At 41.3% G+C, this 26,578-nt stretch overlaps 1 protein-coding gene across 3 annotated transcripts in view; it reads left to right on the plus strand.

The window, feature by feature from the left end:
* LOC148028959 (clast3-like protein) overlaps window positions 1–26,578 on the plus strand; it is a 67,870-nt gene that overhangs the window by 30,354 nt on the left and 10,938 nt on the right. For 2 of the 3 annotated variants that reach the window (XM_087687730.1, XM_087687729.1), the window contains exons 4-5: window positions 5,009–5,127; window positions 5,431–5,662. In XM_087687730.1, coding sequence (XP_087543856.1) covers window positions 5,009–5,127; window positions 5,431–5,662 — 351 coding nt within the window. The remainder of the gene's footprint in view (window positions 1–5,008; window positions 5,128–5,430; window positions 5,663–26,578) is intronic. The other variant, XM_087687731.1, reaches the window with a different exon arrangement.

Consider the following 26,578-nt stretch of genomic DNA (forward strand, 5'->3'; position numbering starts at 1 on the left):
TATGTGGAATCTTTTTGCTTTAGCTTCAGGGCTTCATATTAATGCTCAGAAATCTACACCGATCTCTTGTACGGAGAGTGATTTGCAAGCTTTGGGTTGGCAAGGAGCTATGATTTCTAAAGGAGATATTACCTAACACTTGGGTTATCCTATTGGTGTGGATGTAGCTCCTCGCACCTTGCTTGATTGGATGTCATCCCGTATACATGATTGGTTCATGTATTGGAAGTCTCAAGGTTGGCCTCTTCATGTGGGACTTAAAGTTGCTCAATGCATCATGATCGGTATGGTCTCGTTTTTTCTGCCCTTACTTCATTGGACTAAGAAGTCTCTTTTGGAATTGGTTCAGCCTATCTACTTCATGTTGTGGAAAAAGAAAGGAAATCATTTGAGCTAGGTGTGGATTTCTTGGCAGCATGTGACTACTCCTAAAAGGATGGGGGAGTAGCTTTATTGGATGTTAATTTCCATATGGTTGCTTTGAGATTGGTACTTTTGTAGGCTTTATGTGTGCAAAGTCATCCCTGGACAGATATTGCAAAATTTTTTCATTGAAAAGACTGATATCTCACATGGTCGCACGGTTATTCAAGTTTCTTGGTGGCATGTGCTGAATTTCACGAGGCCTCCTGATCTTTGTTAGAAGGAGATTTTGCTGCAGGGAGAAGTGCTGGCTTTCTCCAGGTTGTTAGACTGGCTTGATAAAGACTTGCAATGAGATAAGTTTAATCGGATGGCTCGCTTGGGGTTGTAGACAATCCATGATGGTGTCATTTCTAGGCAGCCCTGTCTTTATTCTTTCCGGCGCATCCGTCTATACTTTTGAGTGCCTTGTGGCTATCATGACATTTGGTCGTCCTTACAGGAGCAGCTTTTGAGGTACTCTCCATTGGCTACTTTATAGCCCTCGTCTCCTTGGCGGGATTGGATGTTTGTGTTACTTGATGATTTCGAGAATAGGTCAGCTAATGAGATCTATCATTAGATGGTGGAGGTCAAGAGATGGGTCACTAGAAAGACCAATAAATAATGGCATATTTAGGACAACAAAAAGAAGTGGTAGGAAAGATTTCTCCAACTCTGGAAGTCTAAGATTCCTTATCACGGTAAGGTTTTCATATGGAGGTTGCTTATTGAGGGTCTTCCAACTGATTGTGTTGTGTGCTCGCAAAATCTCCGTGGTCATTGTGTATTTTGCACTACTTGTGATGAGACATTGCTTCATCTCTTCGTCTCTTGCCCTGTTGCTTGATTGATTTGGAGTTTTGTTTCTTGTGTGTGGTTCTCGGTGACTCAATAGCAGATATCAGCTCGTTCGTGGATTATGGGAAGGATGCCTTCTATGGCCGCCTTGCAATCAAATCATTCTTGCCTTTTCCATTTCCGTAGTTGGACAGCCTTGTGGTATATTTGGCGTGCTCAGAATGCCTTCATTTTTGATTTTGCCTCGGGTATCCATGGTCATGTGGCCCATGTTTGTGGTTTATTGTTATGGCAGATCTTCTCTATGGTTTCAACTGACTTGGTTCTTCTTGACATTGTTGCTCCTTGGCTGGATATTGTTCGCTCCACTCTGTCTGTCCTTTCTGTGTGATATTTGTGTGTTATGGTCTTAGAAGCGTTTCGGCTTGATTTGTGTTTGTTCTGTTTTTCTTAGCGGACATGATGGTCTGATGTAAATATTTCCATTTAATTCAATTATCTTCACGAGAGAGAGAGAGAGAGAGAGAGAGAGAGAGAGAGAGAGAGAGAGAGAGAGAGATGATGATGATGAAGCAATGATGAGTAGGGATCTTGTCTGGGATTTCTATCTACTTTGCGTCTCCAATATTAGTAGTATTGTGCGCTAGGTTTGCATCACTTCTTCGCAAGGCTTGCTTGTTGAGGGGGTTGCGTATTGTTTGCCCTTGTCTATAGTTCGTCTCGTGCTCTAGCGAAACTTGCTTGTGATGCCATCTGAACTAGCTGCTCACTTGTCGTTTGTCGACTTGTGTAACGGTTGCATCAAAGCCAGCCGTCCACGTGGCTGTCAATTGACGACTTGTCCCTGTTTTCACTTGCGACCATCTTCTGCTGTGTTGCCTGACTCTTGCTATACTTGTGCTTGCTATGTGCAGGGTTAGCTTGTGTGATCTTCTCACGAACACCATGGGCTGTTGATAGCTCTTGTGCTTGGATGGAAGGTTCAAAGACGGGCTAGATGGATTAGGCCTTTGATGTTATGGGTTCGGATATGGACCTACAAGAATCTGCAAATGGAAGAAGAGATGGTGCTTTGCATCGATGAAATGGCCTTGATCTCTCTTGAGGTTCTACCATCTGTGAAACGCAACAATCATCTCCATGAACAAGCTCTTATTGTCCCTCAGGCCCTTGACTCGGGCAATTCTCTATAGCATTCTTGCGCTCAGGTGGCCTTGCCTTTGCAGGACTCCTAAGAGCCAAATTGGGAGCAACTATTGGAGTTTGCCAATTCTTTGCTGGAGGAGTATCTCAAGCACAATCATCGAGCTATTCCTACTTGTGCGGAGGAAGAGGTTTTGCATACACAAGTGACCATGCAAGAGGTTCTTTGCTCTTTTTTTGCCTTCCATGAGCAAGGTGTCATTCTTTTCTTCACTAGTCGGATACTGGCCTTTACATAGATCCATTGGTGGCTGGCATCTCTTCTTTAGGTTGATTATGTGGAGAAGGTTTTTGCTGGTCCATGTGGTTTCTATGAGGTTGTCCTCCATGTCCTCCGTTCTCCTTTGGCATGAGATTTCCTCCTTGCCCAACAACCACCTTTCTTTGAGAAACAGTTGGTGCACATTGTTTCATAACGTCCCGTGTATGCTCAAGCAAGCCAGTGTGGATGGAGTTGAACGCTGCCTGGCGGTTCAATGGGCCCTTGTAAAGGATGCTATGGATGCAGTGGGTGTGGTGGTGGTGCAGCCAACAGAAATTGGTTTGTGTATGCTATGGGATAGAGCCAGAAAGAGGCCTAACTGGTTGCACCTCAATAGCAGTGGTACGAGGCCTCTTTGGTTTCGACTGAAGTGGGGTTCTTCTGTTGGCCATTGTTTAACTTTATACACCCATTTACAGCCAATAGTCTTTTTGCCTGACAGCTTTACCAAATGTAGTAGGTTCTTTGTATTCTCTTTTGGTCAATTGGGTCACTTTGCAGTCGAATGCCCCAACCACAAAATTACCCCAGTGGATCAATCCCTGGATAAAGTTCAAAGTGCACCCTCTTGTTCATAGATTGTTCAACCCGATCAGTCTCAAGTCAAGTAACCGGCCCCTCCATATACTGTGGATACACAAGGATGTGGACAGAAGCTCAATAGACTAAAGGCAAAGTGTAGGAGGCCCTAGTGCCCATGGTGTGAAGAAAACTGCTAGGGTTTGCACTGAGGACACAGAGAGTGTACAACCACGACAAAAACACAAAGAGACAGACATAGAGGGAAAAACTCAAACCCTAAATGCAAAACTCAAACACAAACAGAAGAAGGGAGAGAGAGAACACAACTCTGAAGTGAATGAATGTTGTAAATGAATGTAAAAGTGTACAATGTGCTCAAGGGCAGAGCAATGTCGGAGAGTGACGTCCACCGGAGACGGATCTCCAGTCTGTGAGACCACCAGTCAGAGTGTTTGAGGAGGTAGATGCTGTAAATGCAAGTGACAGCAGATGTTGATCAGCAAATGCAAACAGTAGGAGTGTGTGTGATGGCTGGCAGCTGTCTCAGTCAGCAAACATAGATTTGAAATTGCCGCAGGATGATGAACAGCTGACGCCTAGGCTGCATAGGTGCAAACACAGGCTGAAACAATGTCTGATGTGGTTGGTGATGATTGGATGATCAGATCGCAGCAGATGATGATGCCACCAACAGCTGACGTCAGCATGGATGAAGGCGCCAGCAGCAAGAGCAAACACGGATGGAGTGGCAGCAGTCACGTGGGAGGAGTTTGATGGCTGAAATTTGCACGTGGAGTGAGAAACTTGCACAGATGGAATAAGGGTTGAATGGGGGCAGCCTGTCTATTTATAGATGTGGAAGGGTGCCCCAAAAATTAGGGTTTTTGGGAGACCACTGAAACTCTCTCGAACCGCTTCCCTTTTAGGGTTTTTCATTAATTAGGTGTGTTTTGGGGCTGTTTAAGAATGCTAATCAGCTGAAAAGCATGTTTTAGCTCAACACACGGTACCTCTTGATCCTTCCCCATCACAGGACCCCATTCGCATGTATTTGCGTGGCTGAGCTAAGTCTTTCGATGCTCTTGCTATTCGAGTTTCTACTACCCCCAAGGATCCACAACCCCCCAAATAGTAATAGTCATAGTAGCATGCTCGCGATCCTCCAACTCAACTTGCTTTTGATGCTACGGGTTGAGTCATCACACCTTAGGATTGCAAGTATCCAAGCTCTACTTCCCACCCTCAGATGGACTTCTTCCTCACGGGTTGAGTATCAACGGCCCAATCCTTTTGCGGTACTGGGAGACTTCTTTGAAGATGAAGTATTGGAGACATTGGCAGCAAAGGCCTAGGCCCACGTGTCCAAATCCCATCAACATCCTTGATTCCTCATGTTTGTCTAGTGCTAGGGTGCCTCTTGCACTCTTGTCCTTCTGCACCTTTTGAATCCCTTGTATTTGGTTCATATATGATGGCCTAGAGCCCCTTTGTACTCTGTAATCTTGTTATCTTGTACTTTTTTCGTAATTAATATAATTACCCGTCACACACACACACACACACATACACACGTGTATTAATGTCTCTAGAAAGCCAATGTGGCCTATGACACCAAAGCATTACATACAATGATGGCGTGTTTCTCCTTTGGAATGAGAAAATATGAAAAGTGAAAATGATGATCTAAAAGTAAAAGTAAAAAAAGGAAACTCTCCATCAATGAGATGTTTGTCCTCTACACATTAATATACACTTAGAGAGAGAGAGAGAGAGAGAGAGAGAGAGAGAGAGTTGGTTGTTAATGGTTGTTCTCTATAGGGAACTATGCTCAAGTTTTCCAAGAATTTTGCTCATTGGGCCAGTGCTAACAATGTAAAAGAAGTTGTAATTCTGTCAGGCATTGATGCTGGCAAACAGCCTATGCGCGACATAGGGAGGTAAGTTGCTGTAGAAAATTGGGCAAATTGCTGGCTTATTGCATTTCTCCTTTTTTGCAAACAATTCTTCGACTCATCTTCAGATCCGCACAATTTCTTAAACCTAATTAGACCTTTACTTCCTTATGGATGTAGTAGATGCTTGATTTACATGTCGCTCTTTGTTCTTTGTATGGGCTTTTTTGCAAGCATGAATTGAGTGGCACTGTGAAATAAAAACTTTGAAGGCAATGTGGATTTCAAGTTTAGTCTCTGTTCTGAATTGTATGTAGGATATTTACTAAATGATTAATGTGGTCTCAGTGCACAGATCAACTACATATCCTCAGCTACCATTGATGGGACTGATGAGAGATGTGAACGCCTGGGCTGGAAAAAGTTTGAGCAATTTTCTCCTTTTGAAGATGGATGGAAGTTACTGGAATCTGAGTGTTCAGGGGACAGGAATGAGGATCTGCGATATGAAGAGATACCATGCACTGATGAAATGTATTATCCAAGTTTGCCTTTTGCATCCTTATTTTCTTCCTGCAAGGTAACATATCAACACAATTGCCTTGGGCTGCTGTTGCATCTCAAGGTAGTTTTGTTTTAATTTTCCAAAGGGGTTGGTGTTGTTACGAGGAGTGTGGAGAAATCTATTTGTTTGCTTGGATTGGATTTTCTGACCCTCAATGGGAGATTGGCATGTTGTGTTGGTTCTAGGTGGTTTCCATATCTTACATTTGCATGTGCTCATACTTTATGTATGTGTACATGTTTGTGCACATCTGATGTTAAATTTTGCCTACATGCTTTCATCCATACATGCATTTATGTGGGTTACATGTTGTGTTTTGTTTATTTGCATGCATTACTTTATGCAATCTTGTCTGCCTTACCTACCTACACCCACACTGAATATCCCAGGAAGTATATGCAAGAATGATCTCTGGCATTTGCAGATAACCCTACCACTAACAGGTCATAAACAATGATATATTTTTTTCCTTTGCCCTTTTCAGATAGAAGAGTTTGTTTTTTCTAACTGCCACTTTTGCGACAGAAAATCTTGTTTCAGGATAAGAAACTTCTCTAGGAATCCCTTAAGCGGTGATCACACTAAGGGGAGAAAGATATACTACTGTGGTATTTCTGAGTTTCCCTCCACTGGTCACACACCTTTGGCTCACCAGTATTACAGGTGCTTATTGGCACTGAAACTTCCAGCATTAGCATCAGTTCTGTTCCAATGCCCTTAGTTTGCCCAAATTTCCTTTGTCAGATATTCTTATACTTGCTGGAATTATGCACCAGATTAAGCCTTTTGTGTGCTTGGCCTACAAGACATATGTATTTCCAAGGTGTGTGATAAACATACTAGCAAACTCTACAGCTCGTAAGCTTTGCCTAAATGTATCTAGGTTTGCCCTACAAGTTGTATGGTTCACCAAGGGGATAAACAGGAAGGTCTTGGAAAACACTGCAGATTGCATTTAAAGTAGGGCAAGGGCTCTAGGATATGTGCTAGAGTTGCCACATCAGCCTTTTAGAATGCATTTTTTGTTTTTTTAGTTTGAGAAATGCATAGGAATTAGATCCTTAGTCTGCAGGATGCATTGCGAGGATTTTACAAGAGCACAGCTATGTTGGGTGTAAAGCCCCTTTGGGTATAAACTCCAATTAATCCTGTGTGTATAAACTTACAAATGTGAACACACCCTTTACTTGTACCCTAACATATAAATGCATTTTTATTCTTTGTGTACCTGTGAACACACTGGTACACTCCATTCGATTCCGTCACTCTCAGCTCTCAGCTCTATCCCTGCTCATTCCTGTCTCACATTCCATAGCACTCTCGTGAACAAACTAGTATCAAAGCATTGGTTAGGTTATAGCGTTCGCGCTTCCCAAGAGTGTGCCAGGTTGTGGGACTGTCAGTAGTCGATTTGTAGCAGTTGAGAAGACGACCAGTACAGGTTGTGTGCAGCAGACAGACCAGGTCAAAGTCAGCTGACCAGCGGGCGACCAAAACCGGACGACCAGGCCTGACGACTGACGCAGGTCGTGTGAGACAGGGTGACGGGGTTGACGAGCGACCAGGCCAGACAGCTGATGGGCGACCAGGCCAGGCAGCTGACGGGCAACGGCGGGCCAGGTAGATTGCGGGCGACCGGGCCAGGGGGACTGACTGGGCAGACGGGGCAGATCAACGATTTGACAAGCGAAAAAATTTTTAATCTGCAAATTTTATCTTCTTTCTCTATCCGGTGTTTGCATGCACAAGCATAGTGTGCCTTCATGGCCAAAAATTTTGGGGCTTTTTCCGGATTCGGGAACCCTGATCCAGAACATGACAATTTGACCAGGAAATTGCAGAAATTGTGCACATTGGCTCTGAAAATTTCAGGGTTTTTCTTATATTAGTGAAATTTTGCTTAGCTAAGCCAAATTTGTTGACATTGGTGCACATTTGGACTTGAGAAATTTGGGGCTTTTGCAAGATTTTGGCAAATTTTGCTACTTTTGCCTGTTTTATCCTCTTGGGATCATATATTAATGCAATTGGGGCAGATTGGTCGGTAAAACTTTGGGGCTTTTGCTGAAATTTGAGAATTTTGGCGAAATTGATGTCTGAAATATACATTGGGAACATTGCTGAAGCAATCTTGGCGCTGTAAGTTTGAAGAAATTGTAGAGAATCTTGGTGTTTTTTGTGTACTAGAAGTTGACTTGGTCACATATGTATGCAGCACACATGTTGGGCAGCTCCCATTGAGTTGATGTATTGCTGAATAGTAATGTTGCACCAGTCTTAGTGATCACTTGCAGATCTGGGATTTTTGCAGATGTATTTTTGGTGATATTGCTGAAGTGGGAGTCACTTGGTAGTGATGTATGCTTGGATTATATGCTGAAATTTCAGTTATACTGTTGAAAGTCATCTATTCTATTGCTGTACATGTACTTGGACTGAATCTTGCTCTTATTGTCTGAAAATTTGGGCTGATATTACTTGAATATTCAGCTTAGTGTTTTCTGTCATGAATTGCAGCATTGATCTTTGGGTGCAATGCTGAAAAATGACTGAAATGCTTCAAGCAGCAGTGACACTAAATCCCTTTTTGAAATCAAGAGGTTTGATGGCAACGGTTTTGACTTGTGGAAAGACAAGATGCAAGGCATTTTGTTTCTCAAGGATTGTGATGATGGTCTTTTGGAAGTCACGCTTGTAGCTATTACAGATGAGGATTGGGCTAGACTCAACAAGAAGGTCATTGCATACATTAAAATGGTTGTACTTGATGATGTACTTACAGACATTAAGCGTCTTGAGACAGCTTATGCCATATGGAAAAAGTTGATGGATACTTATGAAAATACAACTCTAGTAGATCAAGTGCATCTCATGTACAAGCTTGTAAACATGGAGTTGGATGAGTTTAAGCTAGCATTAGAACATTTGAGTACTTTCACAGGGATTGTGAGCCAGTTGCAGGACTCTGGTTTGCATCCCTTCAATGATAAATTGAAGGCTATTTTCTTGTTGGTGACTTTGCTTGATGGCTAGGAATCTGTGGTTGTTTCATTGAGCAACAATCCTACTTTAACCTTCGATGGTATTAGGGATCCTATTCTCAATGAGGAAATTAGAAGAAAGTCTAATGGAGAAAGTAGTGGTTCAGCCTATCATCTGAGAGGTAGGTCGGAAAAGAGAGGTAATGCAAGAAATAGAGGCAAAAGCAAGAGTAAAAGCAAGGGCAAACAACATGATGTTACTTGCTATCAATGTGGATGTAAAGGGCATAAAAAGCCCGATTGGCGCTATTACAAGAAAGAGCAAGAAAGAAAGAAACAACAAGGAAAGAAAAAAAAGGATGACAAGAAAGATGATGTTAGCTTTCCCTCAAAAGAAGTTGCAAAGGCAAATGTTGCATCTAGTGTGGTCATTGAAGAGCTCTCTAACACTGGAGAGATACTTGTTGCAGCCTCATGTAATGATGTAGATGTTATGGTAGCAATAGGTGATATGTACATCACTAAAAATGAGGTAATTGATATCTTACTTTTAGCTCTTGATAAGCTGTCTCAATCATGGATAGTGAACAACGATGCCTCTTTTCATGCGACTCCCTCTTTGGAGTCATTTTCTGAATACAATGCAGATTGTTTGGGCAAGGTTTCCTTGGTTCTTGAAAATGGTTAAGAGTCGATTTTGCAAGATGTCAGATATGTACATGGCATATAGAAAAGTCTACTTTCAGTTGGGTAGCTTGATGCAAGAGGGGACTTTGTATTATTTCTATTGTAAAGCATTACCTGGCAAGTTTTTGGCTGTGGTTGAAGTTCATTCACAGATGGAACTTTTGGACAAAAGACTTGGCTATATGAACTAGAAAGGCCTTTAGGTTCTCTCCTCTTTAGGGAGATTGGATGTAAAAGGCTCTGGTCTCAACTTTTGTAATGATCGCATATATGAAATGTGAAGTCTCCTTATTACTCTAGTGTTGTGAAAAAGTCCAATGCTCTTGACTTAGTATATTGTGATCTGTTTACTATGCCTGTTAATTCACATGGGGGTGTACGGTACTTTGTCACTTTTATTGATGATTTCAATAGAAAGTCATGGGTATATGTATTAAAGAGCAAAAAGAAAGTGTTGGACACTTTGAAAAGGTTTCATGCTTTTGTTACCACACAAAAAGGGCTTAAGTTGAAAGCCATAAGAACAGATAACGGGGGTATTAAATTACTGTTGGCCTTTCTTCGGTGGACTCCCTTCTTTAAGCACGAGAGGTATGTCTTTGTTTTCCACCTAGCCACGCTTAGGAGAATTCAGGAACCGTGTGTGTCTAGCATGTTGCCAGCTATCAATTTCTTAGGAGTTATACTAATTAATAACTCTCTTTCGAATTGCCTTATTCCTACTTTCATTCCTAAGCCCCCCGAACCCCATATGGGCACCCAAGGCTATCGGATAGTCATCTCTCGTACTGTTTTCCCATAAGTTACATTCATTAATGCAACATTTTCTCCCCCTTAATAATTGGTTTTGTCCTAAAAAATGATACTTGGGAGGTCCAACTGTAAATTAGGAAACCTTTTTTTTAAAGTACTTACTCGCTCCCATGTTGAGCTTTCTTCTGAACAATCTTTTCATTTTACCAAATATTCTTGATAAATAGTATTCCTTGTTCATCTGTTACGAACATTTAAAATTCTTTTTGGTTCATGTGGAATAGATTGGTCACCTAATAACTCCTCAATGTTATCATTTAAGATTAGATTATCCATATCACCCAGTTTCTTTCTTAGCTTGCTTACATGGAAAACTGGATGTATTTTACTACCAGCAGGTAGTTGGAGCTTGTAAGCTTGTTTCCCCACCCTCTTAAGTATTGTGAAAGGATTAGAATACCTGGGCGAAAGCTTTGGACATCGTCCCGTTTTCATGGTTTTAGTTTGTTTAGGCACCTTAAGATAGACCAATTCCCCTTCCTCAAAGGAGATGTCTCTTCGGTGAGGATCTGCATAAGCTCTAGCTCGGTCTTGAGCTTTCTTAATATTTTCTTGAGCAAATTTTAACATACTATTCATATTCTTCAAAAATTCCTTTGCTGTTTGAACCCTTTTCTTATATAGTCCTACTGTATGAGGAGCTCTGGGCTGAAACCCATACATAAGCATAAATAGACTATATGCAGTGAAAGAGTGTTTGGCTCTATTATATGCAAACTCTGCTATCGGTAAATACTCTTTCCAATTAGTTTGTCTTTTACTTATATATGCTCTCAATATATCTTCAAGGATTTGGTTAACCCTTTCAGTTTGCCCATCAGTTTGCGGGTGCTCCGCCGTGCTCATGCTAAGTTTAGTATCCAACTTCCTAAATACAACGCACCAAAAATGACTATCAAATTTTCTCTCCGATCAGAAACTATATTTACCGAAAGGCCATACAATCGGTATATGTTCTCTATGAACAATCTAGCCAATTCTGGTGTTTTAACATCAGTTGAAGTTGGAATAAACCTAGCCATTTTGGTTAACCTATCCACAATCACCTACACAGAGTTGTGTCCCCTATGCGTCCTGGGTAACGCGACAATAAAGTCCATGGAGACACTCTCCCATTTTCTCAAAGGAATCTCTAATGGGTGGAGAAGTCCTCCCATTTTCAATCTTTCAGCTTTATTAACGTAGCATTTATTACATTTGACCACATAGTCAAGGACGTCCTCATTCATTCCAGGCCAATAGAACTGTCTTTTAATAAGACTACAAGTCTTATTTACTCTTGGATGTCCCGCACTAGGGGTATCATGACACTCAAAGAGTATCTAGCGCCTTATTTCTTCATCTTTCGGGACACATATCCTATCCTTGTAGAGTAAATAACGATTATCAATGGTTAAATTCTTCCACTTGAATGTCATTTGAGCAACCCCTGATGCTCCATTTCCTTGTTGAACATCCTTAGATGTTCCTTCCTCAGTGGAGACTCGTCCATTTGGATCCCTATTTTCTATTGCTTTCCATATGTTGGCCGGATCAACTTGGCATTTCCCTTTTAAGGATTCAAGCAAATCGGAAGTGAATTGAGTAAAACTCAGTTCATTTATGATGGGCATTCTGTTGAGTGCATCAGCCACTATATTGTACTTTCCTTTTCTATACCTTATCTCATAGTCGAACTCTTGAAGGAGTTCGGCCCATTTGGCTTTATGCCCTTGTAGATCCATTTGGTCATTAAGCCACTTAATGCTTTCATGATCCGACAAGATTAAAAGTTTGGCACTGTACAAAGAGTGCCTCCATTTCTTCATTGCATGTACTATTGCATAGAGGTCCCTCTCATAAACAGAATAATTTTGTTTTGCACGGTCTAATTTCTTGCTTTCAAAAGCAACTGGTCGACCTTCTTGTAATAAGACCGCGCCTACTGCCCTATCATTGGCATAAGCTTCAACTATGAATAGTTTATTGGGATTCACAATTAATAGTCCTGGAGCTGTAGCACTAGCTACCTTAAGTTTTTTAAAACTTTCATTTTGGTCTGTTCCCTAATTAAAGCTCTTTCCTTTTCCTTTAAGTTGGTTTGTCATTGGACCAACTATCTTGGCATAATCTTGAATGAATCTACGATAAAATCCAGATAAACCTAGAAAGATCTACAGCTCTTCCAGGTTCCTTGGAGATGGCCATTCAATAATTGCCCTTACTTTTTTTGGATCCATCTTGATTCCCTCTTTCGAGATAATATGCCCCAAATATTTGACCTCTTGTGCGAAGAATTTACATTTAGTTTTCTTCGCAAAAAGGGAATGGGTTCTTAACAATTGGAATACTAACCGTAAGTGTTCCAAATGTTCTTCTCTTGATTTACTAAAGATCAAGGTATCATCCAAGAAGACTACTACAAAGTGTCCTAGATAGGGCCGTAACACACTATTCATCAGCTTCATAAAAGTAGTTGGTGCATTAGTGAGGCCAAAAGGCATCACCAAAAAATCATAATGCCTGTATCTAGTACGAAATGCCGTCTTAGGAACATCCTGGGCCTTAATTCTTACTTGGTGATAGCTTGATCTTAAATCAATCTTTGTGAAGAATTTTGCCCCTTGTAATTGATCAAAAAGATCTTCCATTCTGGGCATAGGAAATTTATTCTTCACCGTTATTTTATTAAGTGCTCTATAATCAACACAAAGTCACATAGAACCATCTTTTTTCTTCACCAATAAAATTGGCGAAGCCCATGGTGAATTGCTGGGTTGTATAAAACCCCTTATCAAGGTAATCCTTGATTTGTCTTTCGACTTCCTAGTGCTGTGTTTCACTTAGCCTGTAAGGTGGTTTAGAAATAGGGTGTGTATCCCTATCTATGTCAATTGGGTGATTTACATCACCCCTATTTGGTGGAAGGCCACTAGGTAAGTCAAATGGAAACACATCTTTAAATTCTTCTAACAAACCACTTAATTCATTATTTACATTCAACTCACAAACATAAGAAAATTGTTGCTTTATATTACAAGAAGTAAAAGTGTCCTGTACAGGAAGGGACCATAACATATATACCTCACAAGCTTCCTTCTTTAGCAACTTCTGAACTTCAAGGGAACACATCAAAGGGTTATCAGATACTTCATGTTCACCTTGAATCACAAAAGTCTTACCATTCCTTTCAAATTCTAGTGTATTATGATGATAACTACGCTTTAAGGATGGTTCCAATCCCCATAGCCACTCCCTCGCTAAAGCAATATCGGCTCTTTCCATATTCATAATAATTTGGAAATCAATCTTATCTTTATATCCTTGGATCTTAATTTTCAAATTGGATACCATTGTATCCCGTATTTTATTATCCTGACCTTGCATCATACGAACAACATATTGATGCTTACTTTGTTGTTGGGGGAGTTTCAACTTTTTGACAAGTGCATAATTTATGAAGTTGTGGGTGGTAGAGTCATCAATCATGACTCTAACTCTCTTTCCAGCTATCAATCCATGCACTCTAACTAAATCACGTGACCCGAAGGTAGGTTGCCACATAGAAGTTTATATACAACACCTGTGTTGTACATCCTTGTGCAAGACCTCTAAAGATTTATACTTTTCATGCCCCTTTAATTCTAGGGTCTGCACTATATGGATTTGTTTCTCTTTTCCCTTGCCTTTGTCCTTATCCTTTTCTTTATCTTCTGCCTTTTTTCTTTGAGGGCAATTCCAAGGAGCATGGTTAGGGGATAGACAATTGAAACATAGGCTTTCTTTTTTGGCCTTATCAAAGTCATCTTGACTTGGCTTTGGCCCTACATATTGTTTCTTTTCAAAGGGTTGTTTCTTACCCTTAGGAAATGGCATTTTCCTTTTGGATTTGCCTAAAAATTTTGAGGTTTCAAATTCCTTAGTCTTGGGCTCCGTATCAGTGAGATTAGTGAGTGCACCTGGATGCGTATTATCTTCATTGATTAATGCAAATTTAATTGCTTCTTCAAGCGTCTTGGGTGAACTCCTTTTCACTTCCTTTTTATAAGCCTTATCTAGTTTCCTTATGAATCCTCTTGTCTTTTGAAATTCATCTATTCCTTCCAATTTCAGGATTATCTCACGATACTCCTCAAGATATGTTAGCAAAGGTCTTCCCTTTTGTCTGACAAAATCCCAATCTTCCCAATTTCTTTCCATTTCATTTTCAGGAAGTAATTCTTTTAAAAAGACCGATTCAAATTGAGCCCAAGTTTCAGGTATTTTATTTGTCTCCTTTAAAGTTCTCCACCATTTATATGCTTTTGGCCCCAAGGTTAAACTGGCCTCCAGCGCTTGGAGATGTGGTGAAGTATTCTTTAATTTGTGCAAATCCTCCCATTTTTGGAGGAAGTTAAAGATAGTATCTTTATTTCTATCTTTTTCCTCCCCATGAAATTGAGGGGGTTTCATGTCTTTTAACACTGGGTCATCCCTAAGCTTTTGGTGGGGTTTCCTAGGATCTGGCATAGTCACATCTACATCTTTCGATGAAGATGGAATATCTGAGGTCTCTACCTTACCTTTATCCCTTTCTAGTAATAAGGCTAATTGGGATTTTATTTCGGTGAGTGCTTGAGTTAGCAACTCCATTTGAACCCCTTGTGTTTGCACACGAGCCGTTAGATCATCAAATTGTTCTCGTGTAGCAAAAAATTCTTCCCAGTGTTCTTCTTGCATTTTAGCTTCATCGGGATCCACCATAGGGTGGTCCGCAGAACTAGAGCCTTCCGTTACCCCCTCTCTCTCTTTCCCCCCATCTATACACTAGAATTGGAAAGAAAATATAAGAAATTTGTAGACAAAGGTGGGGTACTTCCCTGATTACAAAGGTGGGGAACAGTGCATCTTTCCTCAGATTTGTAATGGTTGTGTGTAGGTCGCGCGGGAACGAGGCCTGTCGGCAGGAACGCTGGATTAGCGTGTGACTGAACACCACAACTAGGTCGCGTGGGAATAAGGGTTGTCAGCACAGGAACGTTGGATTAGCGTGTGACTGGATACGGCCTTGAAATTGATAAAAAATCTGGGCGTGCCGTGGCCGAAATTATGATTAGTGTGGCCCGTGTTGACGCAAGACGTGGCCGAAACGACTAGAAGCGGGACATGACCCGACTTGAAACCAACGCGGCATCAAAGGTAAGATTGGCGTGGCCCGACTACAGTCGCCAACACAGGACGTGATCGGAGTGGCTCTGATACCAGTATTAAATTACTGTTGGACTTTCTTTGGTCGACTCCCTTCTTGAAGGACGAGAGGTATGTCTTCGTTTTCCACCCAGCCACGCTTAGGAGAATTCAGGAAATGTGCGTGTCTAGCATGTTGCCAGCTGTCAATTTCTTAGGAGTTATACTAATTAATAACTCTCTTTCGAATTGCCTTGTTCCTACTTTCATTCCTAAGCCCCCTAAACCTCGTACGGGCGCCCAAGGCTCCCGGACGGTCATCTCTCGTGCTGTTTCCCCATAAGTTACATTCATTAATGTAATAGGGGGTGAGGATGTTTCAAATGAATTCAAAAAATTTTGTGAGATGCATGGCATTAAGAGGGAGTTAGCAGCCCCTTGCAATCTTGCATCAAATGGCGTGGTTGAAAGATATAATTGCATACTTTGTGAGAGAGTCAGATGCATGCTGTCCACAGCTAATCTCCGGTAACAGTTTTGGGAAGAGGCTCTTAAAACTGTAGTTCATGTGTGCAATCGCTCTCCCAATTGTGTATTGGACAATAACATTCCTGAAGAGGTTTGGTTTGGCAAACCTGCTTCATATGACCATTTGCATGTCTTTGGTTGTGATGCTTTTGTGCATATTCTTGTAAATTATAGGAGTTTAGTCATGAAATCCATTAAGGGCATCTTCATGGGATATGGAGATGAGGGAGAGATGGGATTTAGAGTTTGGCTTCCTCAGGATAGAAAGATAGTACACAGCCGAGACATGAAAATGAGCAGCAACTTGTTGTGCTATAGCCAAAAGATAATGGACAGCAAATTGATGCACATGATGGAATAGGAAAGCAAGAGGAACATGCTGAAAACAGGTTACAGCAGCAGGAAAATGCTGAAAATCAGCCACCAGGTGCTGGTGTGCACATACTTGAGGATGTAGGCCCATTGCCTATCAATACAGATTATTTGGTAAGAAGATCAATATGTGTCAGAAGGCAACCACGGAGGTTTCAGCCTTTGACATTTAGAAAGACACTGTCATGTGAAAACAAGAGAGAGTGGGAGCTTGCTATGCAAGAAGAGATGAAGTCTTTGTATGCGAATAACACATGGGAGCTTGTACCTTTGTCCAAGGATAGGAAAGCTATTCCTAATAAATGGATTTATAAGGTGAAATGTATTGATGGGAAGCCCAAATACAAGGCACGTTTGGTTGCTGAGGGCTATACACAAAAGGAAGGCATAGACTTCCAAGAGGTTTTTTCACTGGTGGTAAAGATGACTACGCTCCATGTTTTGTTTGCTCTCACTGCATTATCTTTGGAGTTAGAGTTGGATTAGATGGATGTGAAGACTGCTTTTCTTCATGGTGACCTGGATGAAGAGTTGTACATGAATTAGCTCGAAGGCTTTGCTATTCCAAGGAAAGAGCATTTAGTTTGTAAGCTGAAACGCAGCTTATATGGGCTGAAATAGGCCCCTAGACAGTGGTATAAAAAGTTTGATACTTTTATGCTCAGCCATGGATTCAAACGCAACCATGTAGATCACTGCTTATACACTCAGAAGGATGATGATGGAAGCCTTATTGTGTTGGTTTTATATGTGGATGGCGTGCTAATTGCGAGAAAGTATAAGAGTACTTTACATACTCTTAAAAGGCAGCTGAGTTCGGCCTTCTCAATGAAAGATTTGGAAGTAGTTGAATACATTTTGGGCATGCACATTAAAAGAGATAGAAGGCAGCACTTGTTTCTCTCTCAAGACAAGTACATCAACAAAGTACTTCATAGATTTAATATGGCTAATGCTAAGCCTCTTGGTGTGCCTTTACCACCATATAGAAAGCTCAGCAAAGCTGATTGTCCCAAATATGATGCAGTTGCTATTGCGATGAAAGGCATAGCTTATGCATCAGCTTGTGGTTCTTTGATGTATGCCGTGGTTGCAACTCATCCAGACATTGCTCATGCAGCGGGAGTTGTTAGTAGATTCATGTCTAATCCTGGCAAACCACATTGGGAAGCAGTGAAATGTATCTTTAGATACTTCAAAGGTACACAAGACAATTGTATATGCTATGGAAAGGGTACATTATAACTACATGGCTTTTGTGATTCGGACATGGTAGGAGATCTTGACACTAGAAAGTCTACCAATGGGTATGTCTTTACTTTGGCTGGTGGAGCTATTTCTTGGTGTTTAAGGCTGGAGAAAATTGTAACACTGAGTACTACAGAGGTTGAATATATTTTAGCCACAGAAGCTTCTAAGAAAGCTATTTGGCTTGGCGGTTTGGTCAAGGATTTTGGTATTTTTTCATGTACTCCAATGCTTGGTTATGATAGCTAGAGTGTAGTATATCTAGCTAAGAATGCTATGTTCCATGCACATACCAAATACATACATGTTCGGTATCACTTCATTCGACAGGTCTTGGATGATGGCCTTGCACATTGACTAAGGTCAAAACCCAAGATAACCTTGTAGATGTTCTCACTAAAAGTCTTGCAAAAGCTCAGCACGAGCATTGCATTTGACTAGTGGGAGTTGGATAGTTTAAAGGTACCACTTCAGGCCTTTAAATGGGAGGTTGTTGGGTGTAAAGCCCCTTTGGGTGTAAGCTCCCATTAATCCCATGTGTATAAACTTACGAATGTGAAGGCACCCTTTACTTGTACCCCAACATATAAATGCATTTTTATTCTTTGTGTACTTGTGAACACATTGGTACACTCACATTCAATTCCCTCACTCTCTGCTCTTAGCTCTATCCTTGCTCATTCCTGTCTTGCACTCCATAGCACTCTCGCGCAACACGCTAGAGAAGCATGTGAGTGGATGCTTGAGGATTAAACAGAAGAGGTTCGAGACGTAAAGAGATGTTGGTCGATGCTCGTTTATGGGGGGGAAGAGGAGACTAGTAGTTGTCACATCCATGCCATATTGCACAATTCAAACCCTCATGATCTTGATTGCTTGCATGTTGCTTGTCTCCTCCATCCTGAATACGCTTCTTATCGAAGCAGGCCTGAATCACTCTTCTCTTGGATTCTAACCCCCCTTGTCCAGGGGCCTATCCTCCCACATCCAAAGTTTTCACTCCTGGATGGTTTGACCATGCTATATGGATCCAATTGCCATGATTCCAATCTTCCTCTAAGGGATGTGGAGAAGGCAAGACCTTGCTGCTCTTTGTCCAAAGCTAACTGGCCACCCTCCTACATAGAAAGGAAAGTATTTGGGGGGGCACCTTTGTTTGTGCTTGCAAGCATTGAGTTGCCCATTGTTGGAAAATGTGCTTCCCACCATCTCTTGGCTGCATAGGTTCTTAGCAAGGAGGACCAAGCCAATCTTAGGGAATTGCCACATCAATCTCTTGCCTCTTGGGCCTTGGCTTCTATCCTCCCCTGACAATATGCTACTTTATTGAAGTACCTCAAATCTGCATCTCTGCAGATGTCTTTGCACATCTGGATGGAATGGGCATGGCTGTCTCCCAGCTAGTCCATTGGATGTGTGTGCGCTCCCTGAACTGCATCCTATCATGAACCCACACCGGTCGATTCGAGATGACTGGTTGTTTGTCAATCTTCTCATTGCAAACTAGTACCCTTTGCTGTAGGACCTCTTGCAAATGTTTCGCCCTGGAGCAAGGATCGAGACACACACTGCTTTTGCACAGCAGACAGAGAGAGAGAGAGAGAGAGTGCAAAGTAGAGAGGAGAGTGAGCATGACTTATGGGTACAATGACGAGTGTATCTCTTTAGAGGTTTAGATAGATACATATATGAAAGTACAAATATACTAAGGGTATGTTCACACCCGTGCACATATAAGAGGCACGATGGCCCTTTATTCCCAACAACCTCCCACCTAAAGGCAATGTGCGTTAAGAGGAGAACATAATCAGCCAAGTCTAGGTATGTACAAAGCTGAAATACATCTATCTATCCAACTCCCAACATCTATCGGCAATGAGCAAACGGCTTTACTGGAAGACCCTTTGTGAGAAGATCTGCAGGATCATCTATATGCACTTTGACAAGCTCAATGCTCTTGTTGTCAAGTACATCTCTAATAAAGTGGTACTTCACCTGTATGTGCTTCATTTTGCATGAAAGAAGGGATTCCGTGCTAGCATGATAGCACTTTGACTATCACAATGGAGAATAGGTAACTCTGTAGTTCCAAGCTCTTCCACTAGACGTGAAAACCATCAAGCCTCCTTGCATGCCTCAGTGGCAGCCACATACTCTGCCTCTGTAGTAGACAATGCAACACACTTTTGTAGCCTGGAGATCCAAGAGACTGCTCCTCCTGTGAAGGTGAACACATACCCAGAAGTGAACTTTATGCAATCCGCATGACCAGCGTAGTTTGCATTTGTAAAGCCAACGTCAGATGCCTTCTACTTTCCAAAGTAGATGCACAAATCCTTTGTGCCTTTGAGGTATCTCATAATATCTTTCATTGCTTCCCCATGCTTTTTACCAGGATTTGCCATGTATCTACTAACCACTCCCATTGCAAAGGCAATGTCAGGACGTGTAGCAAGCATCGCATACATCAAACTGCCAACAACTGAAGCATATGGTGTCTTGGTCATTTCAGCCTTCTCATCATCAGATGTAGGGCTGTCCTCTGCAGTGAGTTTCACATATGGAGGCAATGAAACCCCAATTGTTTTTTCCCCCTTCATATTGAAACGCTACAAAACCTTGGAGATATACTCCTGCTGAGATAGATAGAGTAATCCTTTTGACTATCTCTGAGTATTTGCATGCCAAGAATGTGATTTGCATCACCAAGATCTTTCATGTTAAAGCTGCCATGAAGACTTTGCTTCAGTAAGTCCAAGGCATGAGTATCCTTGCCAGCAATCAGCATGTCATCAACATATAGAACCAAGATAATCAGGCTGCCATCTGCGGCCTTCTTGGTGTACAAACAGTGATCTACTTGACTTCTATGAAAACCTTGAGACTGCATAAATGTATCAAACTTATGATACCATTCTCTTGGTGCTTGTTTCAGCCCATACAAACTCCTTTTGAGTTTACATATCATCTTCTCTTTCTCTTTTTCAACAAACCCTTCAGGCTGCTGCATATATATGTCTTCATACAGATCACCATGTAAAAATGCGGTCTTTACATCCATCTATATAAGCTCCATATCTTCAGCTGCAACCAAGCCCAAAATGGTTCTCAATGTAGTCATCTTGACTACAAGAGATAAGATATCATCAAAGTCAACTCCATGTTCCTGCTTGTACCCTTCGCAACCAATCTTGCTTTGTACTTTGGTGAGGAACTAGAAGCGACCTTCATCTTGTAAACCCATTTGCATGGAAGGGTTTTTTGCCCTTTAGGCAACTGCACCAAGTTCCAAGTGCCATTTTTCTCAAGAGATTCCATCTCTGACAATATGGCTTTACACCTCTTCTTGCTGTCCTGTCTGTCCATTGCTTCCTTGAAGTAAGATGGTTCACCACAGTTTGTCAACATGACATAATTAGCCACATTGTTTGCACCAGGAACAAATCTATCATGTTGTCTAGTAGCCCTAGACGATCTCCTAACCCAATGATCATTTTTTGTTGGCTGTTCGTGCAAATTTCCATTTTCAGCTTGTTGTCTTGGCATTTTAGCTTGCAAATCAGCATTAACAGCTTGTTATCCTGGTTGTTCCTGCACATCCAGTGGCTCATTATTATGGGCAATAGCTGGTTGATCATTTCTAGCATTATTTTCTGTATTTGCAGGTTCATTTACAGTAGGTATTTGTTGCTGTACAGCGAGCATATTTTGCTGTCCAAAAGGTATTTCTTTCCGGAGTACAACCTTATGGACCTCCTCAGTCTGTTTGGGCTGTTTATGCATGCGATCTTCCCGGAAGATAACATCATTGTTGCGTACTACTTTCCTTTTCTCGAGATCCCATAATCTATACCCTGTTTCACCTTCATCACCATATCCTACGAAAATACATTTACAGGACTTTGACTCAAGTTTGCTGCGTTTTTCCTTATATATGTGCACAAATGCTTCGCAGCCAAACACTTTCAAGTGTGCATATGAAGGTGGCTTGCCTGACCACACTTTTTCAGAAACTTCCCTCCCCAAAGACGTGTTTGGTGACCGATTAATCAAGTGTACAATTGTCATAATAGCCTCTGCCTAGAAAACCATGAGGTAAAGCAGCATGAGACATCATTGTACGGAACTTATTTTGTATGGTTTGATTCATACTCTCTACAACTCCATTTGGGGTGGATTATGAGGGGCAGTGAGCTCCCTCTTTATCCCTTTGCTGTCACAAAATTCCTAAAAGGCCTTGGACACATATTCCCCACCATTGTCAGAGCGAAGACACTTAAGTGTCTTATCAGTCTGATTTTCAACCAATGCCAAGAATTTTTTAAACTTGTCAAGCACTTCATCCTCGCTATGAATAGGGTAGACTCATACCTTCCGTGTAGCATCATCGACAAAGGTGACAAAATATTTATTTCCCCCTAAAGATAACCCCAGCATCTGACATATGTCGGAATGTACTAACTCTTGAGGAGAAGATTTCAGCAAAAGAGACTTCTTATGAGATGTCTGTGCATGTTTATCATGAACACAATGATCACAATGCTCAAAATTAGCATAACGAAGACAAGGCCAGTAACCCAAACGAGAAAGCACTTTGATTCTAGAGTTTGACTCATGTGTTCTAACCAGCCATGCTACAAAGAAACACTTAGCTGCTCAGTCACAGCAACAACATGATCACTCACACTAGATACATGGAGAGGATACAAGGTATCACTTTTACAACCTTTGGCAATTATTCTAGATCCCTTATAGATTTTCCATTTCCCATCACCAAAGGTGGTATGAAATCCATCGTCATCTAGTTGCCCTGTGCTAATCAAGCTCTTCTTGAGCTGAGGTATATGAGGTACATGTTGAAGCGTGAAGACAGAACCATGCTGAAACTGCAACTGCACATTGCCAATACCTGCAATGTCACATGCATAGTTGTCCCCAAGATGGACAACACCATGTCGACCCCTTGTATAGTCAGAAAACCACTCACGATGAGGGGTGACATGAAAAGAAGCACCTGAATCTAGAATCCAAGTATGCATATCATCATCCGTATCTGTAAGTAAAGCATGTGTACTAAAGTGTGAAGAGACCAAGAGTACGTCATTCCCACTGTCACCGTCATGAGTGACTACATTCACCTCTTCAATTTTGACACTGCTCCTCTTAGGCTGACTCTCTTTCTTCTCTTCCTTACTATCATCTATCTTCTTGACCTTTCCTTTCTCTTTCTTCCATTTGTAGCAGTCACGTTTGACCCTTCTTGCCACAATGATTGCATTCAACATCCTTGCCATGTGATTTACTGCATCCCTTGCTATCATTTGCCTTTTTGCTGTGATCTGCCCCTAGTATGCAAAGTACTTGAAGACTTATTGGATGCATTGTTCTACCGATTCATTTCTTCCATGAGTAGAGCACTCTCTACATCAGCATATAGAAGGATCGCATTAGAATTGCTCATAGCAGTCCTGAATGTATCCCAACTCTCTGGCAGAGTGCAAAGCAAAAATGTAGCCTTAAATTCCTCATCAATCATGAACTTCAAGGCAACCAGCTGGCTGAAAATGAAGTTAAACTCACTCAAGTGAGTAGACATTGCTGTACCCTCTTTCATACGCAAATCCATAAACTTTTTCAGCCAATAAACTTTGCTTGCGGCACTCTTCTGTGCATACAATTCTTCCAGTCGAGTCCAAATAGCATATGCAGAATCCAAACCTTGAATGTCAAACAGCAAGGCATCAGAAATCAATAGTTCGATGGTTGAGTGTGCAAGCTCGTTTAACTCATCCTAATCTTCCTGTTCCATATCTGTAGGCTTTGCCCCTTTGGTCTTAATCAGCTTTGCCTGCTTCTTCTGCAACAGGATATTGTAGCACTGTTTTTGCCATATTGCAAAAATTATGTGCTCCTTCAAGCTTCTTAATTTGCATGAGATTACTACTGTCATTGCTGCCAATCATGATTTTCAGCCCAAATGTAACAAAAAAATTCAGCAAATGCAGGCCCAAACTGTTTCACCTTGGAGTTAGGATTGAGACACACATTGCTTTTGCACAATAGAGAGACAGAGAGAGAGAGAGAGTGCAGAGTAGAGAGGAGAGTGAGCATGACTTGTGGGTACAATGACGAGTGTACCTCTTTAGCTTATATATATATATATATATATATATATATATATATATATATATATATATATATATATATATATATATATATATATATATATATATATATATATGAAAGTACAAATGTGCTAAGGGTGTGTTCAGACCCGTGCACATATAAAAGGCACGATGGCCCTTTATTCCCAACAACAAATCTCCTCCAACTCGTAGGAAGCTGCAAAGGAAGAATGTGGTTAGGGTCTTGTAGTGAAGATCCACCTGAAAAATGGTCTCCACTACTAGGGGGTGGTCCGTATTCTTGGGAATTCTCCTAGAGAAGGGGTTTCTAGGTTTGGCTGCTTGGGCTAAGCTTTGACATGACCAGCTTGCCTAGTAGGGCATGACTTTGCGACTTTGGATCAATGATCCCTAGGCTTCCTTTTGAATTTTGTCGAATGATGGTTTGGTAGACCCACTTAGTGTGAGAGTTCGTGGACTTGTCTAAGCCAAACCATAGGGAATTTCAGACTAAGTTGTACAATTCAGCAATACATGATGGTGAGAAGCACCAACAAAAGGCCACATATAAGGCTTTTGCCAATAGGACTCGATTGACCACTAGAGCTTTGCCAACATGAGAGTTGGGTTGTGCTCTAGTAGGTCAACTTCCCACTGATGAGAGTCCAATATTTGTTCAAATTGTTAGGTTGTTATGGTATCGAGCTCCCTAGATATCTGATTGTCTATCCCTTGCTCGCACACTTGAAGCCCAAGTGGACTCCCAAATTAGTGCTAGAGTCGGGGTTCATAAGAAAACCAATTGATTGATCCAAGATGATTTTCGTACTTTTTGCCAGGCAAAACACCTCTAGTGCCAATCTCTCTCTCTCCAATATTACCTCATCATTCTCAATGTAGAGCAATATCATGTGCGTACTTTGAATCCAATAGCTTTGCTTTCATCTAGCTCCATCCGCATTGATAGCCTAAGGCATCTCATGCCATTGACTTTCAACTAGAGGAAGTAGGACATGGCCTCCACGAAGAGTCATACGAGGCAGGGTGCAAGGGGCCAATCTTGGCCGACCAATTGCTTTAGGCAAGACTCTACACCTTTCCTTTCCCCCTATAATCACATGGTTTTTGGCCGGTTTGTAGATTGTTGAGATGCTATTAATTCATTGCTGAGGAAAGCCTAGGTGGGCCATGGTAACTTCCAAGAAGTTCTAGTCTACTTTCTAGCAATGGGAGAGATGACAGAGTGCTTAGAGAGTATGAGGAGATGAGAGATGTTTATTTGGATACATGGAAGTCATGCACTTTGTTTCACCTTGAGTTTCGCATGTTTTGGCATTATAGACCACTGGATAAGCTATCCACATAGTCCTTGTTAGATCTTCTAGGTTTTCTTGTTCTATCACTCATATGCTATACATGGCTTGTTTCAACTTACACTTGAAGCTTCAGATCAGCGAGGGTGAAGACTTATGGAGGGTGTGTCACCAAAATGGGAACTGAACTTAATGATTATTAAACTTCACTAAGATTTTTAATTAAAATGAACTTTTATTTTGGTACCCCTAGCTCTTGGCATGGTGACTATTGCATGAAGGATTTGAGAGTGGGTATACAATGGACAAGTATACATGCTATGTGGCAAAAGAGCAATGCATAAGTTATAAGGTGCAATGTGAAACTTTCATTAAATTGAAAGTTTGCACCTTAGAATTAAGTTACATTGAAAGTTTCACCAAGTGGGTAGGTTGGTTAGGGCACTTGAGTTATAAAGTAGGCCTCGAGCTTAAGTTTCGTCCAATGAGTAGCTTAGTTATGATTAATGACTAAGTCATTAATTAGACCTTAATAAAAAGTGAGATCTGGTTAAGGAGCAGCTGGTTACTCATTTGTAAAGCTTATCTTGGCTATTTGGGGCTCCTCTTTCGTTTTAAGTAGATAAAACTTGCAGACCGCGATTCTTCTCTTCTTTACTGCAAAAATTATAGGTTTCAGTCGTAGAATATATGAAATCTAAGCTGATAGTATGAATGGAGTATGGACAACAAACAATATTCTCTTGACATGGGGATACCATTGGACAGCCTTGTAACTCCATATACAACAAGGTATATGTCACGGGGACGTGAAATTTTGAGATGCTTTAATCTTGCTAGCAACATTTGATTAAGTTACTAATCAAATGTGCAAGGTTGTTTAGCACATGTAATGCACATGGCAATTATTTCATGGAAACGGGCCAAGGATCCCGAGGATGCAGTGGGTGTTAAAGGCAAAAGTTGTGTTAAGTTATGCCAACTGGGTTTTGGTGGTCAGTTGGTGCCAGGTTGGACCCTAGGACAATTGTTTGGCCATTAAGTGTCAGTGGTGACACTAGGGACTAGCATTAATTAATTAATTAATGCTAGTCTAAGGGTCAACAGAGGTTGGAAACCACTCCAAGTTGCAAATGGCCTAGCCAATTTCATTACAGATGGGCTTGTTTAATTTTGGATAGGATCAAAAGGGCTGAAATTAATTTTCAGAATTAATTAATTCTGAAAAATTAATTTAATGGTTGAAAGTGCATTAGGAAGGCTGGCACTTGGCAAAACTTTCCCATGCAACTAGGGAGAAGGCTGTTGGAGGGTGATGGAAAGCTGAATGGCAACCATTCGGAGCTTGGTAGAGGGAGAGGGGGTGATCAGATTTGGCTTTAAGAGACGATGACGACTGATTGCGCGCCGCAACAGGATAGGGGGTAGCAGGATTTCTCTTCCGCCTCAAGGGAGGCGGCGGTAGAAGAGGAGGGCTCACCAGCAGAGTTGGTGTTTTACCCCCCTTTTGAAGCTGTTGATGCCATCGGATTTGTCATCAGAGCTATGAATCAAAAGATACATTTCAGCTGATTTTCTCTCTTTCTACATCATTCTCTCATCTCCTCCAGTCCATGCTCAAGCATTCTCAGCAATTCTCAGCCATTGGTAACAAGGTACAGCCAAATTTGGTGGACAGCAGAGAGTTTACTGCTGTAAACCCTAAATTACAGCAGTAAT

Source organism: Lygodium microphyllum, chromosome 11 (assembly GCF_053477565.2).
Source record: "Lygodium microphyllum isolate KBCC chromosome 11, Lygodium_microphyllum_v1.1.10, whole genome shotgun sequence".
Lineage (NCBI taxonomy): Eukaryota > Viridiplantae > Streptophyta > Polypodiopsida > Schizaeales > Lygodiaceae > Lygodium > Lygodium microphyllum.